At 52.9% G+C, this 14,135-nt stretch overlaps 4 protein-coding genes across 4 annotated transcripts; 2 read left to right on the top strand and 2 right to left on the bottom strand.

The window, feature by feature from the left end:
- Positions 1-603: 603 nt before the first annotated feature.
- On the bottom strand, positions 604-823 carry CCMA1212_002900 (uncharacterized protein; the record flags this gene model as incomplete). Its single annotated transcript, XM_073700267.1, has 2 exons — positions 604-692; positions 739-823. 2 exons carry the CDS (start codon positions 821-823, stop codon positions 604-606), a joined length of 174 nt encoding a protein of 57 aa, XP_073560963.1.
- A 2,387-nt stretch (positions 824-3,210) lies between these two features.
- Positions 3,211-5,262, top strand: CCMA1212_002899 (F-box/LRR-repeat protein 2; the record flags this gene model as incomplete). The annotated part of the gene is made up of 1 exon (XM_073700266.1): positions 3,211-5,262. The coding sequence occupies one exon, from the start codon at positions 3,211-3,213 to the stop codon at positions 5,260-5,262; it is 2,052 nt and encodes a 683-aa protein (XP_073561422.1).
- A 1,463-nt stretch (positions 5,263-6,725) lies between these two features.
- Positions 6,726-7,184, bottom strand: CCMA1212_002898 (uncharacterized protein; the record flags this gene model as incomplete). Its single annotated transcript, XM_073700265.1, has 1 exon — positions 6,726-7,184. One exon carries the CDS (start codon positions 7,182-7,184, stop codon positions 6,726-6,728), a length of 459 nt encoding a protein of 152 aa, XP_073561423.1.
- A 2,187-nt stretch (positions 7,185-9,371) lies between these two features.
- On the top strand, positions 9,372-10,464 carry CCMA1212_002897 (Transcription factor tau 55 kDa subunit; the record flags this gene model as incomplete). The annotated part of the gene is made up of 3 exons (XM_073700264.1): positions 9,372-9,407; positions 9,533-10,317; positions 10,392-10,464. 3 exons carry the CDS (start codon positions 9,372-9,374, stop codon positions 10,462-10,464), a joined length of 894 nt encoding a protein of 297 aa, XP_073561155.1.
- Between the last annotated feature and the right edge of the window lie 3,671 nt (positions 10,465-14,135).

The raw sequence follows: 14,135 nt of genomic DNA, 5'->3' as shown, positions 1-14,135 counted from the left end.
GGCGTATTGGCGGCGTAACGGCAAGTCTCTGCAGAGAACGACTAATAGACCGCTGGCAACGAATAGCTCCTCGTCCGCCTGGCAGCACCAACACGTGTTGCTCTCTTTGTCTTTCATCTCGATATTTCTTTCTTTCGTCTTCATCCTCTTTTCAAGTACATATGAGAACGAGGCATTTCAGCAATGCGGTTGGTGTTACCGAAGACACCATGCAGCTCGACGTAAAGCCTCTCTGTGGATGGCGCCACTTGAACCTTGCGTCCCAAGTCAGATGCGGGTTATTCTGCAAGGAGCAGCGCCAGTTGATGAAGATCGACTCGATGGAAGAGCTTCAGATTGGTACCTGATTGGCCAGGTGGGCAGCGTCCGATCTCTCCTCAGCTGCTCGGCCAGAGAAAGAACATGTGTTCCGTAGGTCGACGTGTGAAATTGTGTACCTACATAAGGTACATCTATCCGAACCTCATCTTCGCTAGTTCGCGAAGTAAGTTCGCTGCTATCAAGTGATAAATCAGCCACACTTTGCTGTTTACAGACAAGGCCTGTGTACGCGATGCCTTTGCAGGCAGGCTCTTGTTCATTCATTCGTAGATGGCGGTGGGATCAAGTGAGAAACGAGTGAGACTCCATCTTCGGGAAATGTGCTCCGCGGCTCGGTAGCTGCCAGCACAGTACAAGGCCCTCATGATCAGCTGCTACACGAGATCTTAGCACTTCGGCTCTCCAATCTCCAGTTCCTGATTGACACATTAAACAATTCCACGTCAATCAAGGGCAGTTGAGATGGCCCAAGACATGCTCTGTGGTCAGCCGACGCGGACATTTGCCGAGAGCTGGAGGTGGCTTTGCACACATGGCCAATTCCCCAACATGTCCATCTTGAACATCGTGACCATTGTGACGATATTGGACGACATGTCTATGAGGGAGCTTTCATCCAGACTGGGGTTGAGAATTACCCCATCATACGGCTTCAGATGTCGCCGTATTGATGGTCTGGTTACAACACTCAGAGTCTCACCACACAGAGGAGGACTTTTGCTTCTAATTCAGGTAGCATGCTGCAAGATGGACCCTGAACTCAGCCCAAAGAGAGCCCAACGTCTCGATATTGCTACACTGGAGGTACAATACGCATTGATCCCCGTCACAGCATTTACCGCTCATACATGCCACTACATTTATGCCCAATGCTTCCCCTCAGAATCTTCATGGCTGATGCCGTATCGCCCGACTTGCACGCAGGAGCCGTTTGTTTCTCCCCAATCAGCCCCTGTTGTTGCAGGTATCGGGTACCAGCGGGTATGGCGATGTTGAGGAGGCAGCATGCATGTGCGGAGAACTTCTTTGATTTGACAGGCAAGTTCGGCACGACGTAATAAGCCCAAGCGAATGAGTTGAGCGGCGCAGAACTTGTACAGAATCTTCATGTAATTAGTCTCTGCTCAGGAACGGTCACAAGTGGCTGAGGTACGAAGCAGTACAGTATGCACATCAAAAATGAACCATCTGCAGCACAGCACAACATCCAGACATACAGTAGAACGAAACCCCCGAATCATTATCATGTTGACGCAGAAATGATAGTCCCCCTCACCACCCAGTGCTAGCGTGTGCTAACGCCGTCTGCGTCGTCTCACGACCAATCTTCAGGCAACCTTCTTCTGCCCCTTTTGCCACGCGGCTCGAGGCAATGAGCGATATATGACTGGGATAACACGAGGCATCTCCGAATGCGACGCGATCGTCACATGGCTGGCCCGGCCGTCTTGAGTGCCACAAAGATGCGGCTGCATGTCGGCACTGGCCGCAACATGGCCGAAGCGGCATGCGAGGAGATGTCCCACCGTCAAACCAGCATAAGAAAGGATTGATGGGGTATTGTCGAATCTGTGCTATATACGGACGAGAGTTGAGTGTTGCAGTCACCCATGCACCCGATCCCATTTGACCCGATTCCATCGCAGTTCAGTGTTGCATAGCACTCGACAGCGCTGCACAGAGGGCCACAGGGGGCCGGTAGCGCTGCAAATACAGGTGGGGTTGCGCTGCCGCAGGCATTGAAGCAGGGTCTCCATGCAGCGCTAATCGCCGCTTGGAGCTAGCGCTGGCGTGGCCCCAGCCGTCCATATCTTATCGATATACCCCAGCTTCGAGTTGTTGGGCGCTAGCCGCGAACATTGAGAAGCCGTGCATCAATCAGACTCCCAGACGAGCCCGCGAGTAATGCGCCAGCATCTTGTCACTTCAGTCAGCCATTGAAACGCGATGGCGGGTTCCGGAACCAGCGCCCACGCCATCCCTCCCAAGCCACAGCCTCTGCCGCTGCCTCTGCCTCTGCCTCTGCCTCTGCCTCTGCAGCGCTCCGACGGGCGGAACTGTGCACTTCATCTACATGTACATACCATTTATGCTCGCGACCGAGGTGGGGGGACGCCGACCGGAGACCAGCCCTCGCCTGGGCTTGACCTGAGCCGTCTCTTCCCTGACTGGTGACGATGCGTCCAACACGCCACCGACCACAGTTAGGGTTTTCCTTTCTTTCTTTTCTTCTCCTCCCCATCCTTTTCCCTTTGCTCTGCTCTCTTATCTCTCGTCCTCGTTCCTGTGATCAACAGCCCCGTCGCTGCTCGGGTGGGCATGGGATGCCGATTTGCTCTTTGCTCTCTGGACTGCGATACGGCAAAGCGTGAGCCCAGTGCGGTCACGCTGACCACCCCCGCGGCCGCTTTGGTCTCTGGTAGCCCGGCTGACCTCTGTTGCAACAACCCGCGTGCCTCGACGACGGCATCGAGCAGATATCTTGTGTGATTGTTGCTGCTTCGCGTCCACGAGCCCATTCTTCGTCTTCAGCCACCGAGTCGAGTCGTCGAACAAGCCCGATAGCGATCAATACGTCTTATCTTCGAGGGCCTGGTAGTCGAGGGATGCCTTGACAGGAGCCTCGACGACCTTTTAAGCTCTCTTTCTAGATAGACACGAGGCCCCGCATCGCTGCCCTTCCCTCATCGCCAAACTTTAAACGCTACAATACAAAATCAGATCTGCTGAGAGTTCGACTGTTCTCTTCTCTGCCGGAGAATCCGCCTCGGACCTGTTGGTTAGGACAGCGCCTTGGGTGGAGAAACATACGCAAAATAGGGGAACGACATATATTACTATCCGTCCCAACGAAAATACGAGAAGCACTCGAATCCTGCCTAGCTAACCATGGCGGAACCATTCGGCGTCGTGACAGACGCTCCCGTGTCCGCTGACGAGGGCACTGCTCCGCCTACGCCACCTGACGTGCCCCTGAAGGGTAAGAACCGCCAGCGAATTCTCCGTGGCATCCAGCGCATTTCTTCATCACCGTCTCTCACTGGACTGGGACGATCGAGATCCGTTAGCAATCCCTACAGCCTCCGCTATGGTTCCATGTCCTGCGTCAGTCTGTCCACAGCTGGGCCCTCACAGGGATCTCCGAGCGGCAGGTCTGCTACGCCCCAACTTTCTCCCCTGGCTATGACGGACGGTTCGTATTTCGACTCTCAAGCTGGCAAGGGAGTGTTATTGTTCGAAGAGGAAGAGGACGATGCTGCCGACAAGGTGCCGGCCATTCGAAAGGTCGCCCTGGGGCCTGCCAACAGCTCGCCCGCCGTTTCCTCCCTGCCGTCCGAGCTGAAAGGACGAGTCAAGGTCTCGGAAAAGAAGAATTTCTACTTTTGGGACAACATCCCTCACGAGGTGCGAGTCCATATCTTTGCATATCTGCGGCCTAAGGAGCTGGTGCGGATATCCAGAGTCAGCAAATCCTTCTACAGCTTCTGCTTTGACGGGCAGCTGTGGACATCAATCGATGCCTCTGAGTTCTATCAGGAGATTCCGGCTGCGTCACTGGCGCGCATCATTGCCGCTGCTGGCCCCTTCGTCAAAGACCTGAACCTGAGAGGATGCGTTCAGGTGGAGCATTACAAGCGCACCGAAGTCATTGTGAAGTCGTGCAAGAATCTGATGAATGCAACCCTTGAAGGCTGTCGGAACTTCCAAAAGCACACGCTTCACAACCTCCTACGAAGCAACGAGAAGCTGGTGAACCTGAACCTGACGGGGCTCGCCGCGGTGACGAACACATCTTGCAAGATTATTGCAGAATCGTGCCCTCAGCTTGAGAGCTTCAATGTCTCATGGTGCCAGAAAGTCGAGGCTCGCGGAATCAAGGCCATCATCGACGCTTGCGCGAAGCTGAAGGACCTCCGTGCTGGCGAGGTCAAGGGGTTCGACTGTCTTGCTACCGCAGAGTCGATATATAACACCAATCGGCTCGAGAGGCTGGTCCTCAGCGGTTGTGTCGAGCTCAATGACGAGGCATTGAAGATCATGATGCACGGGGTTGATCCCGAGATTGATATCCTCACGGGTCATCCCGTGGTTCCGCCTCGCCGGCTTCGCCACCTCGACCTCAGCCGCTGCATCAGACTGACCAATGCAGGGTTGAAGGCGGTTGGCCATGTGGTTCCGGATCTGGAAGGCCTGCAGCTCTCGGGATGCAAGTCGTTGACCGACGCAGCGCTTGAGCCAATCCTTGCCTCAACACCGAGGCTGGTCCTCCTCGAGCTGGAAGATCTCGACGAAATCACAAACTCACTGCTCTCTGAGCATCTGGCCAAGGCGCCGTGTGCTGGCAACTTGGAGCACCTCTCTCTGAGCTACTGCGAGAACATTGGAGATCTGGGCATGCTCCCTGTCATGCAGAAGTGCACACGGCTGGAGAGCGCCGATCTGGACAATACCAAAATCAGCGATCTGGTCCTTGCAGAAGCCGCCTCCATGGTCATCAAGCGTTCCAAGCCGGCCTCCACGAGCGACGTACGGCCCAAGGTCACGCTCCGGCTGGCAGTATACGACTGCCAAAACGTCACATGGACAGGCATCCGTGAAGTCCTGTTTAGGAATGCTCAGATCAGACCAGCCGCAAATCAGCCTGGCGGAATCACTTACCCGACCGAGAGCATCGGCCTGAAATGCTTCTACGGCTTCCAGATGACTGTCGACGAGCATCAGAAGAGAGTTCTCCGGGGCGACTTCGTGGCCGCTGGTCGGCTGGAGAGAAAGTGGGCAGACTACATGCAGGCAAACGAAGAAGCCGGCGTTGGAGGAGTTGGATACCGAAGGCGCCGACGCCGAGCAAGGCATGCACAAGCTCTTCACGCGGATGAGGAGGACGGCGGTGTTATCGGCCGCCGCAGAGCGAGGACACTGGGGTCTTGCTCTGTGATGTGATGTCCTGGCAATGTTTATCACGAAGACATGCTGTCATCTCACGAATAAGAGAATCTTGAACATTCTAGCCGTCTATTCTCTGGCAGAGAGAATTATTCATTGATCCTGTGTTGGTCCCTTCTCCTTACTTCCTTTCTTTCCTTTTCCACCATCCTGTCTCGGGTTACTTTACGTGCATTTTCATGGGAGCCACATGGCACCGGTGTTGGATGCTTCCGGGGAGTAGAACAATGCAGGAGACCACGGAGTGAGCGATGGGCATTCATTTTGGGCTATAATTTTTTTTTTCTCGGCATTTCCAGCTCTCATGCTTCCGTCCGGCATGAAAACACCCAACTTGCTAGCAGCGGGTAGACATTGGGCACTCTCCATGACGACATGAATGTCCGCTGGCTTTGGGCAGGTCTCTCTCCACGTTCTTCGAGCCCACGACTAAGAAGCAGGATTCTCATCGGCTTGGGAACACATCACACCTCTTTTGTTCCTCCCAAGTCAAGGCCCGATCTAGAACTGCCAGCACCGTCTACAACTGTTCCTGCAAGCAAGCTGGGTATATTTAGTCTGACGCAGATAGATTGATTTTTTCTCTCTTATGCAAGAATACTTGTCATTTGATGCCTCTTTGCCATGTGTCAATCCGTCTCTGGGATGGTTTTCTGCGGGCCTCTGGCGGTCAGCTGCTGCAAACGCAGACAGATAGAGGGCGACGGAGAAGACAGCTCGGAGACGGTGCTCCGAGCCCTATTGCTGTACTCTGTCCATCTTACTGCTTTTTGTTTCCTGCGCGAAGGTTGATGCAGGGGAGAGGAAACTTCGTATTGAGAAGGGCTGGAATATGCATGACCGGCAGTGAGTGAGAGGGGAAAACCTTTGGTGTGGCGGATTGGGATCATTCGTGACGAGGAAATGCTGCGTTCTAGGCCAGATAATGGTCTGTTAGGTACTGGTTGATGTCTCGATGGGCACGAAAAGCCAATCTTTTCTCGAAGACGCATGGGTTTCAAAATTGTTTCTGCATCTAGAGGCTATCAATTCTCTGCTGCCACACCCTTACCCCCCTTTTCTGACGGAGTAAAGCTCGGGTGAGAGTCTTTGCAGGAGGCGTGCTTCTAACTCACCACGTCGGCCACTTCAGCTAAGGTATGAAGGCTAGGGTAGCCATGGATCTTCAATGAATAGGTTCAGTAGCAAGAAACTGCTGCCAAGGTGCAATTGAAGACTAGTTCCTCGCCTCGGCCGTCTTTAGGGGAGACACTTGGATCCAGATCCCACGTGGTTTTTAGGAGCGCCCGAGTCTTTCTCCGGCTACTACAGACAACTCTATTCAACGCCGGTTCTGCTTTAGCTTCCCTGGTCTTGCTATTATTATCTTAGGCTCGGAACTTGTGCTGTTTCTCTCGGGTACTTTTGCCGCTGAAAGAGCAAGTCCGCTATGTTGGACTCGATGCGGGACAACTACTCACCTACATGCATTGGCAGGGGCCGCACTGTGTACTACCTCGGATCTTTGACGACGGCGACGACGACACTTTGGGCTGTGTGGAGCAAAGCATGTAGAATGGAGCGAATGCTGTTGGTCGAATTGTAGCAGAATTGCCATTGAGAAAAGATGAGCGAGCGATTGATGGGAGTAACAGTCGAGTCGTCGGCTTCTCTGCGTTGGGGGGGAGAGGAGGAGACAGGAGAAGGGGGGCTGCCTCTTTTCTCGAAGTACCGAGTAAGCAGCTGGCGATAGACCGGACTGGAATCACGTACCAAGCATGTATGAAGCATGTATGCACCTCGCTTAGGTGCCATGTTGCTGTACTGTTGCTGTTGCTGCGCTGTCCTTTGCCCTGTAACATGGGACCCGATGATAATGTGATGGTATCAGGTAATGTGCGCGAGTGCGTATGTAAGTGTGTGTAGATGCAGGGCAGCATCGAGCAAGTGACATGGATGGACAAAGCCGGAGGTGCAGATGCGCGGCTGATGAATTGAGCCCTTCACCCGCGTAGAGACTCTCTTCTCTTCTCAGTTTCGGGCTCATATATCCTGCTGCAGTAAAGATATTCGTGCTGGATTCTTCTCACGAGAACTCACATACGCAGCATGGATGAGAACCCCTGCCTGTTGTCTCTCGTATACTTTGGCCCAGTGGCCTGAAGAAGGTTATTGTGGTCGGGATACCTCAGAAGGCTAACACGTGTGTGCGACGAGGATGCAATGTAGACGCAGACGCAGACGAGACGCAGATGCAGATGCAGATGCAGATTTCTGGCTGCCTTGGCAACTTGGTTGCGTAGTGCGCGCGCCATACTTGTGTGTCTGTATATGCGTGTCCATGTATGCACCTGTATGTATGTATGAGTGTGTGCGTGTGCGTGTGGCAAGCTGTGCTGCTGCTTTCCGACTTGTTGATTTGCCGTGAAGATTGCCATCGCCACGGCAAGACAGCCAAGGGCACCAGGAAGCGTCCATTGCAATACCACATACAGCGTATTGTATGCCATGTACCAAGTAGGAGCTCGCGTTGCATGCCCTTGTTGTGGCGCGCATGAGTGGCTGCAGAATCCCTGCGACCGGTGAAGCAAGCGAGCGCAAGGTGTCATTGTTTGCTTTTTCTTTTCCTTGGCTCTGACTTGACTGGGGTTCGAGCATGCAGCCGTCGATTCGCCGTCATCGATTTGTGATGACTGGACAGGTTCAACGAGTTGCTTGTACGGACACTCCGCGCTTGTGCCTTGGATGTCATTCACGATGTCGGCGCAGGAGGCAGACGTTCGTAGCCTGGTAGTGTTGAAGTAGCGCATAAGGAACTCATGACAGACACTCAACTGATCCCATCCAAGTTCTCCGAGCACAGGCCACAGAAGTGCAGCAGATTGAAGGGTCCGACTGTGAGTCGAAGCGCCTTCTTGAAACGCCACATATCTTCAGATGCCAACTGTTGAAGATAACCAACGGCTCCCAGTCATGCCTTCCTTGTTCATACAATGGATTAGAATGTCACTGCTAGCGCTCGGCTAAGTCTACCAGAAACGGCAAATGCCTTAGTAGCTCGCAGCTGCCCATATAACGATTTGCTGTTAGCGCTACCAGATTGCGAGTACAGTGCTCGGACTCTGTGGGTACATCGACTTCGGACTCCAGGTTCCTTTTAATGGATGGCGCTGTGCTGCTACTTGATGGGATACTCAACCGTGCTTCCGCGGAGGATTAATAGGGAGTTCTCATTGTAATTCTTAGTGTTTTCCTTGACTTCTGATTGAGGCGTGTCCTTGATGACAGAGTTACACATCACGCACATAACTTTGCGTGGAAAGACCTGCTTTTGGACTGATACAGCTTCATGCGCCTCCTTGCTTTTGATAAGGTAGGTAAGGTACAGATGAGCCAGCAGTGAAAAGTATCTTGATACGGAGAAGTACGACTGGACTACGCCGTCCAACTCGTAGATGTGCGAAATCGCAGGTGCCCATCCTGTTCTCTTTCCTCGCCAACGTCGACACTTAGTAAAGTTAGTACTTGGTCTCCACCGCCGGCATGTAAAACAGCGCAACTTTGGCACCCGCCAAACGGCTGAAACGGGCACAAACCCCTCTCTCAATAGAGATATTGGTTAATGAACTCCTTCATCAACAGCCTCATGCTACTAACACCAAGTCCACGAATGAGCATCGAGGCTATCTTGCAAGAAGAGAGGCCTGCCATTAAGGATCTTGTCCCCCCAGCCGCAAAGCAAAGGTGTGTGTATTCCTGGTTGGTGCCCCCACGGATCTCAGTCTGGCTAAGAGAAAGAGAGTAAAAAATTCCCGAGGTCTAGCGAGGGCACAAACTGCGTGTCGGAATCAACGTCGTACCGCAAACTGCAGACTGCGCTTTGTCCTTGTACGTGCATTCGAGCGGCTCTTGCGGTCGAACTACGACTATTTCATGGCCTGAGCAACCCCGGATCCGAGATTAGATTCCGCCTTGGGGTGCGGCATCTCGCATACAAGTACGGATACTCAAACGGCCAGGCGGCAGCACGGTTCATTTCTCGTCTCGTTGTCACCCTTCTCTCACCTCCATTTGGCTTCTCCGTTCCAAGAAAAAGAGGAAAATACCTGGGGAAAAAAAAAAAGAACATGCCTCTCGAGACAATCTACGTCGTTCGACATGGGGTAAAGTGTTGCGCCCCTTGCCCTTGAACTTTGACTCCCTCACACCCCCCTCCTTTTGCATTGCAGACAATGGCGTCACGAGGCTGAGGGCTCCTTGTATTGACTGTTGCTATTGTCAACGCCAGTTCCGGTCTAGTTGGTCCGTCGACCACACCACAGGAGTGTACTCAGCTTCGATCCCATCACCAACAGGAATCCCTGTGGACCCGGCCCTCACCGCCCACGGCGTCGAGCAGTCGTGGGAGCTAGGTCGGCATCTCATGACGGTCGACCCTCCCGTAGAGGCGGTATACTCGAGTCCCTACTACCGGTGTCTGCAAACGATCACACCCTTTGTTAAGCTTCAGCAGGAACGGTACTCCAAGGGACGCCATAGCAGCAGTGACGGCAGCAGTCCTGCATGTACCGTGATCCGGCCCGAGCATGGACTCTGCGAGTGGTTTGGCTCTGCACCGTTTGAGCATCCCGGCCCAGCCTCGCCGTCGGTACTGAAATCCTTGTTCCCTGCCTTTGACGAGAGCTACGTGTCGGCTCAGCATCCCCCCAGCAGGGGCGAGACGCTGGCTCAGCTGCAAGCCAGGCTTATGGCCACGATGCAGAGTATCATTGATCGCTGCGACGCTGAAGATAGGCGAGCCGTCGTACTGTGCACTCACGCCGCCGTGGTCATCATGTTGGGCCGTATCCTGACGGGAATCTTCCCTGAAACGGTGGATGCGGATGATTTTCGTGCCTTTACCTGCGGGCTGAGTGTCTATCGTCGGAGACTTATCAGTCAAGATGAACAAGGATCGCGAGGAGAGGGAGATTTGCTTGAAGAGAAGCCCAACCCCCGTGCTGTTGTTGGAGCTTGGTCATGTGAAGCCAACAGCGACTGTAGTTTCCTAACATGTGGCGAAGAACGCGGCTGGTACGTACAAACACAACAAATTAGAAGACAAACAAAGCAACGATCCGTGAGCTATGCTGATCTGCTGGCTGTAGGAAATTCTCCGGAGACGAAGAGTTCCCTGACACTGGATCCATGGGTCAAGACGCAGCAGAGTCCAAGCTGTAGCAAGCTGGCACGCTGGTCATGCCCGGGATCGCCAGCAATCTATGCAGCCAGTCGATTTGATTGCAGCCAGCTGCGAGCCAGGTGCGAAGTACGGAATACAAAGGACAGGGTTTGAAGAAGCTAGGAGGGCTGTCTATTCACCGACATCCAGGCCCTGCCGGGGTTGTCACGTTTTGCTTGGGCTCACGAGCTTTCATGCTGCATGCTGTCGGCAGAGTATTATTAGATTTCGTCACGAGAATCGCACCGCGTGGCAAATTGCTCCTAGATAAGATACGACAGGATCATCAGAACGGCCGTGCTTGGTGCAACCTGCGAGTCTCCCCTTGTTGATTGCCTCGTTGGGCCAGAGCTCACCAGTTAGGTTGACCGGTCTCGGGATATCAGAGCAGACAAGTCACTGAAGGTAAGCAATGTGACATTTTCATCGTCCATCTACATGCAGTCTTCTACACCGCATCTGGAGACCCATTCCTAGGAGTTTGAAGCTTCGGATCGTAGCCCTAGCGAGTCGGAAAGATGCTCCTCCCCAGAGCCCCTCTCCTGGTCCCTGCACCGCAGTGGGAGCCGCTCATTTGTCAGTCTCGTCCTCTCTATACGGGTATCTGGCAGCCAAGGCACGATCTGATGCTGCGCTGGCACTCCGGAACCGGACGAATGGTTCCGTCGAGGACTGGCGACAGTAGTCTCAAGGCACAGGCCGTCTTGGCCGTGTTGCAATTTTGTCAACCCCTGGCAAGTTGATGGGCCATGTCTCATGTGCCAAATTGATACCTTCATCTACTACTCGTCAACTTGTATCCAGCTCACAATTTACGGAGGAGTACTCCGTACTCCATAGTAGGTGGCCAAGTGCTTCTCCACTCGCGGCTTGACGTAGGGAGAGAGAGGGAGCAACGCCACGAAATGATTTCCGACGACGCTTGTGTACGAGGTACGGGATATCGGTGAGATGGGCATCTTTTGGGGGTGGAAGGGAGTCCCAGCATCTGGAGAACAAGGAGACGCCCTTGCGACTGATCTTCCGCTTTCTTTTCTTTTTGCCGAAGATAAACTGGGTCAAACGTCCAGCTCAGCTTGAAGAAAAGGAAGATATTCCCACTCAAGGAAATTAGAGAGCCCCATCGAAGCTCCTGGCGGCATATATTGCGATGTGTAGAGCAGGGAAACGTGCTCGGGGTGGCGTGTAAGCGCCGTCAAGAGGAGGAGAGACACGTATTCGCGGAACTCTGTCTGGATGGTTCAATGAACGGTCCACACTCAGTTTTATCCCCTGCCTCTTCTTGTTCTTCTTTATCTGGCTTCTTTTTTCTTTGCTGATAGAGGGAAATACTTTCACTGTCTTATTACATGGTTTCACGGTATGGACGGCTCGAGGAAAACGTGGCGTTCCTTGGTGGCCGATCCCCCGTGATGGCGCCTTTATGACTGTTCCTTTCAGGTTGGGGGGATGAGTTATGAAGCAAGTCAGGACGTAATGCGGAGGAGATGTTCACATTTTAACGTACACCACCTGTGCTCTACCTTGGATACTAGTAGCAAAGCCTACAGTATGTAAAGAACAGACAAACTTCATTAGAGATTTAAAGCACTGGTGTAAACCGATATCTAAAAGGTCGAGGTAGAGGGATCCCACAAGTCTTATGCGCCAGGGATAGCCTTATCATCCTCAACTTATCCGAAGGGACAGCCTCCATAGCGAGGAGAGGCGCAGGAGGGACCTGCTAACGGACCATCTAACTCTCCGCAACTTGTGCTTCCGCCAAGGCATGACTTCAAAGCTGAACTCCTGTTAAACAGTTGGTAACCGGGACGGACCCCCGGGCCACCATTAGGAGCAGAAGCAGAACACTTGTTAAGCTGAAAGATGCAAAAGAGAAAAAAAAGTGAGAGATGACAGAAAATCTTGCTCCTTGCGTCCCTTGAGACGGGGCTGCTACTGCAGGTAAAGGTTGGCGTCGAATTATCGAAATAGTGGTCTATAGCACCTATCTACCTATCCCTCCCTTGTGAAGTAGTAGCGGCAAAAGCAAAAAGGTGGCTGAGATCTTGTCTCTGTCCGTCAGTCGATAGGCTAAGGTACGTAGGTAGTATCTAGTATGTGAGTTTTTTCTTTCCTTCTTTTCGGTGTCTCTTGGGCCAAGACTATTGCTTTCTCTGCCGTGTCTCCGGAAGAATCTGTCATATTCTTCATTTCTCTCTCTCTCTCTCCTTCTTTTTTTTTTTTTTTTTTTTTTTTTTTTTTTTTTTTTTTTTTTNCCCTGTCTTTTTTTTTCTTTTTTTGGTTCTCTACGTCCTATCTACTGTACTATTCGTCTTTGAGGGATGATGAGCGCCACGCAGGGTCTTGAGCTACTATTATCGATGGTGGAGGGAGGATGAAGCTCCGCCCATTGAAGGGACAAAGATCCATGGGGTAGTATCAGGGTACATACGGGACAAATAGGTAGGTAGGTAGGTGGACGGTGTAAGTGTAGAATGCTTAAACGGTTAAAGTCTGATCCGTGAAGCAGAGTTGATCAAATTGATCAAACACGCGCATGTTGAAATAGCAAAGGAGATACATCTATCCGTCTTGGCGGAGAGGGGGGCCTAGTGTTGGTAGGTAGTTTGGCATGTGCTTCTCAATAAAGAAACGACTGTTGTACGGCATTCAAGAGACGGCATGCGTAGCAGCAGAATTCATGTGTACCAAGTGCCTTCTGCCATGCACCCTTCCAAGTTCGAGTCATTTCAGGTTTGTGCCACGACGGCGGGGTGCTCACACCTCCACTGCCTCAGTATGCCCTGCAGATACTGCTACGCTTGGTGATGGCTCCCCGGCCAATTCGCAGCGCTTGGAGTTGACGTGGAATCGATACCTGACCTGCCAAGTGCCGGAAGAATTCCTCCAGGTTAGGCAGTACTTACTAACTGAAAAGACGCCGCTTGGTGTTGACGATTCCTCCCCGCCGTTGATCCGCCGTACACGTACAAGCACCGGTGCAAAACTGCCATATGTACCTTATCCGTATGCACGAGACCTGCAATCTTGGAAAAGAGAAAACAAAAGGCGACAACAAGGACAGGGCCTGCGTCTGGCCTAGCCCGGTCTCAGGGCGAAATCCTGCTTCTGTATCGGGCCTACGAGCAGCAGCAGTTCGACGGATCTGCAAGTTGCCATTGGGAGGTCCCTTGTCCTGTACATGTACTCGTGCTCCGTCGAGATGCATCAGAATGTTGCAGGGCAGCAGCACCAGCATCGACTGTAGGAGGTAAATGATAGTCTGATAGGTAGATGCGTAAGTATGTATGGTCCACGACAACACATAGGCTCACGCACTCACCTCACCTTTTGGGAGCCTTACATACAAGTACGTACAGGCATCGCATGCATGTGCGCCCGTAGTTCGAGTCTTGTGTGTGCAGAGCAACTCCATATTTCCCGGCTCAGGAAACCTGGTCCCCCCAATTGCCTGCAAGCCGCAGCGGCGCCGGCAGAAGCGGAGCTCTTCTGCTCATGCGGCACCACATCCCGATAGGCTGCAGAGGGGCGATTGCATGCACCTGGAGCTTCACCGGTCCCAAGCCATCACGCAGATTGCTGAGACATGGCGGCAATCCGGAAGCGAAACCGGTTGCCGAAGATCGACTGCTGGTGGTGGAGGTGGTGTTGCCGGTGCCGCGGCTTG

The sequence above is a fragment of the Trichoderma ghanense genome (assembly GCF_004382785.1).
Source record: "Trichoderma ghanense strain CCMA-1212 chromosome Unknown scaffold_2, whole genome shotgun sequence".
NCBI lineage: Eukaryota > Fungi > Ascomycota > Sordariomycetes > Hypocreales > Hypocreaceae > Trichoderma > Trichoderma ghanense.
Note: the sequence above shows the minus strand (reverse complement) of the source record. Positions and strands in the feature narration are given on the sequence as shown.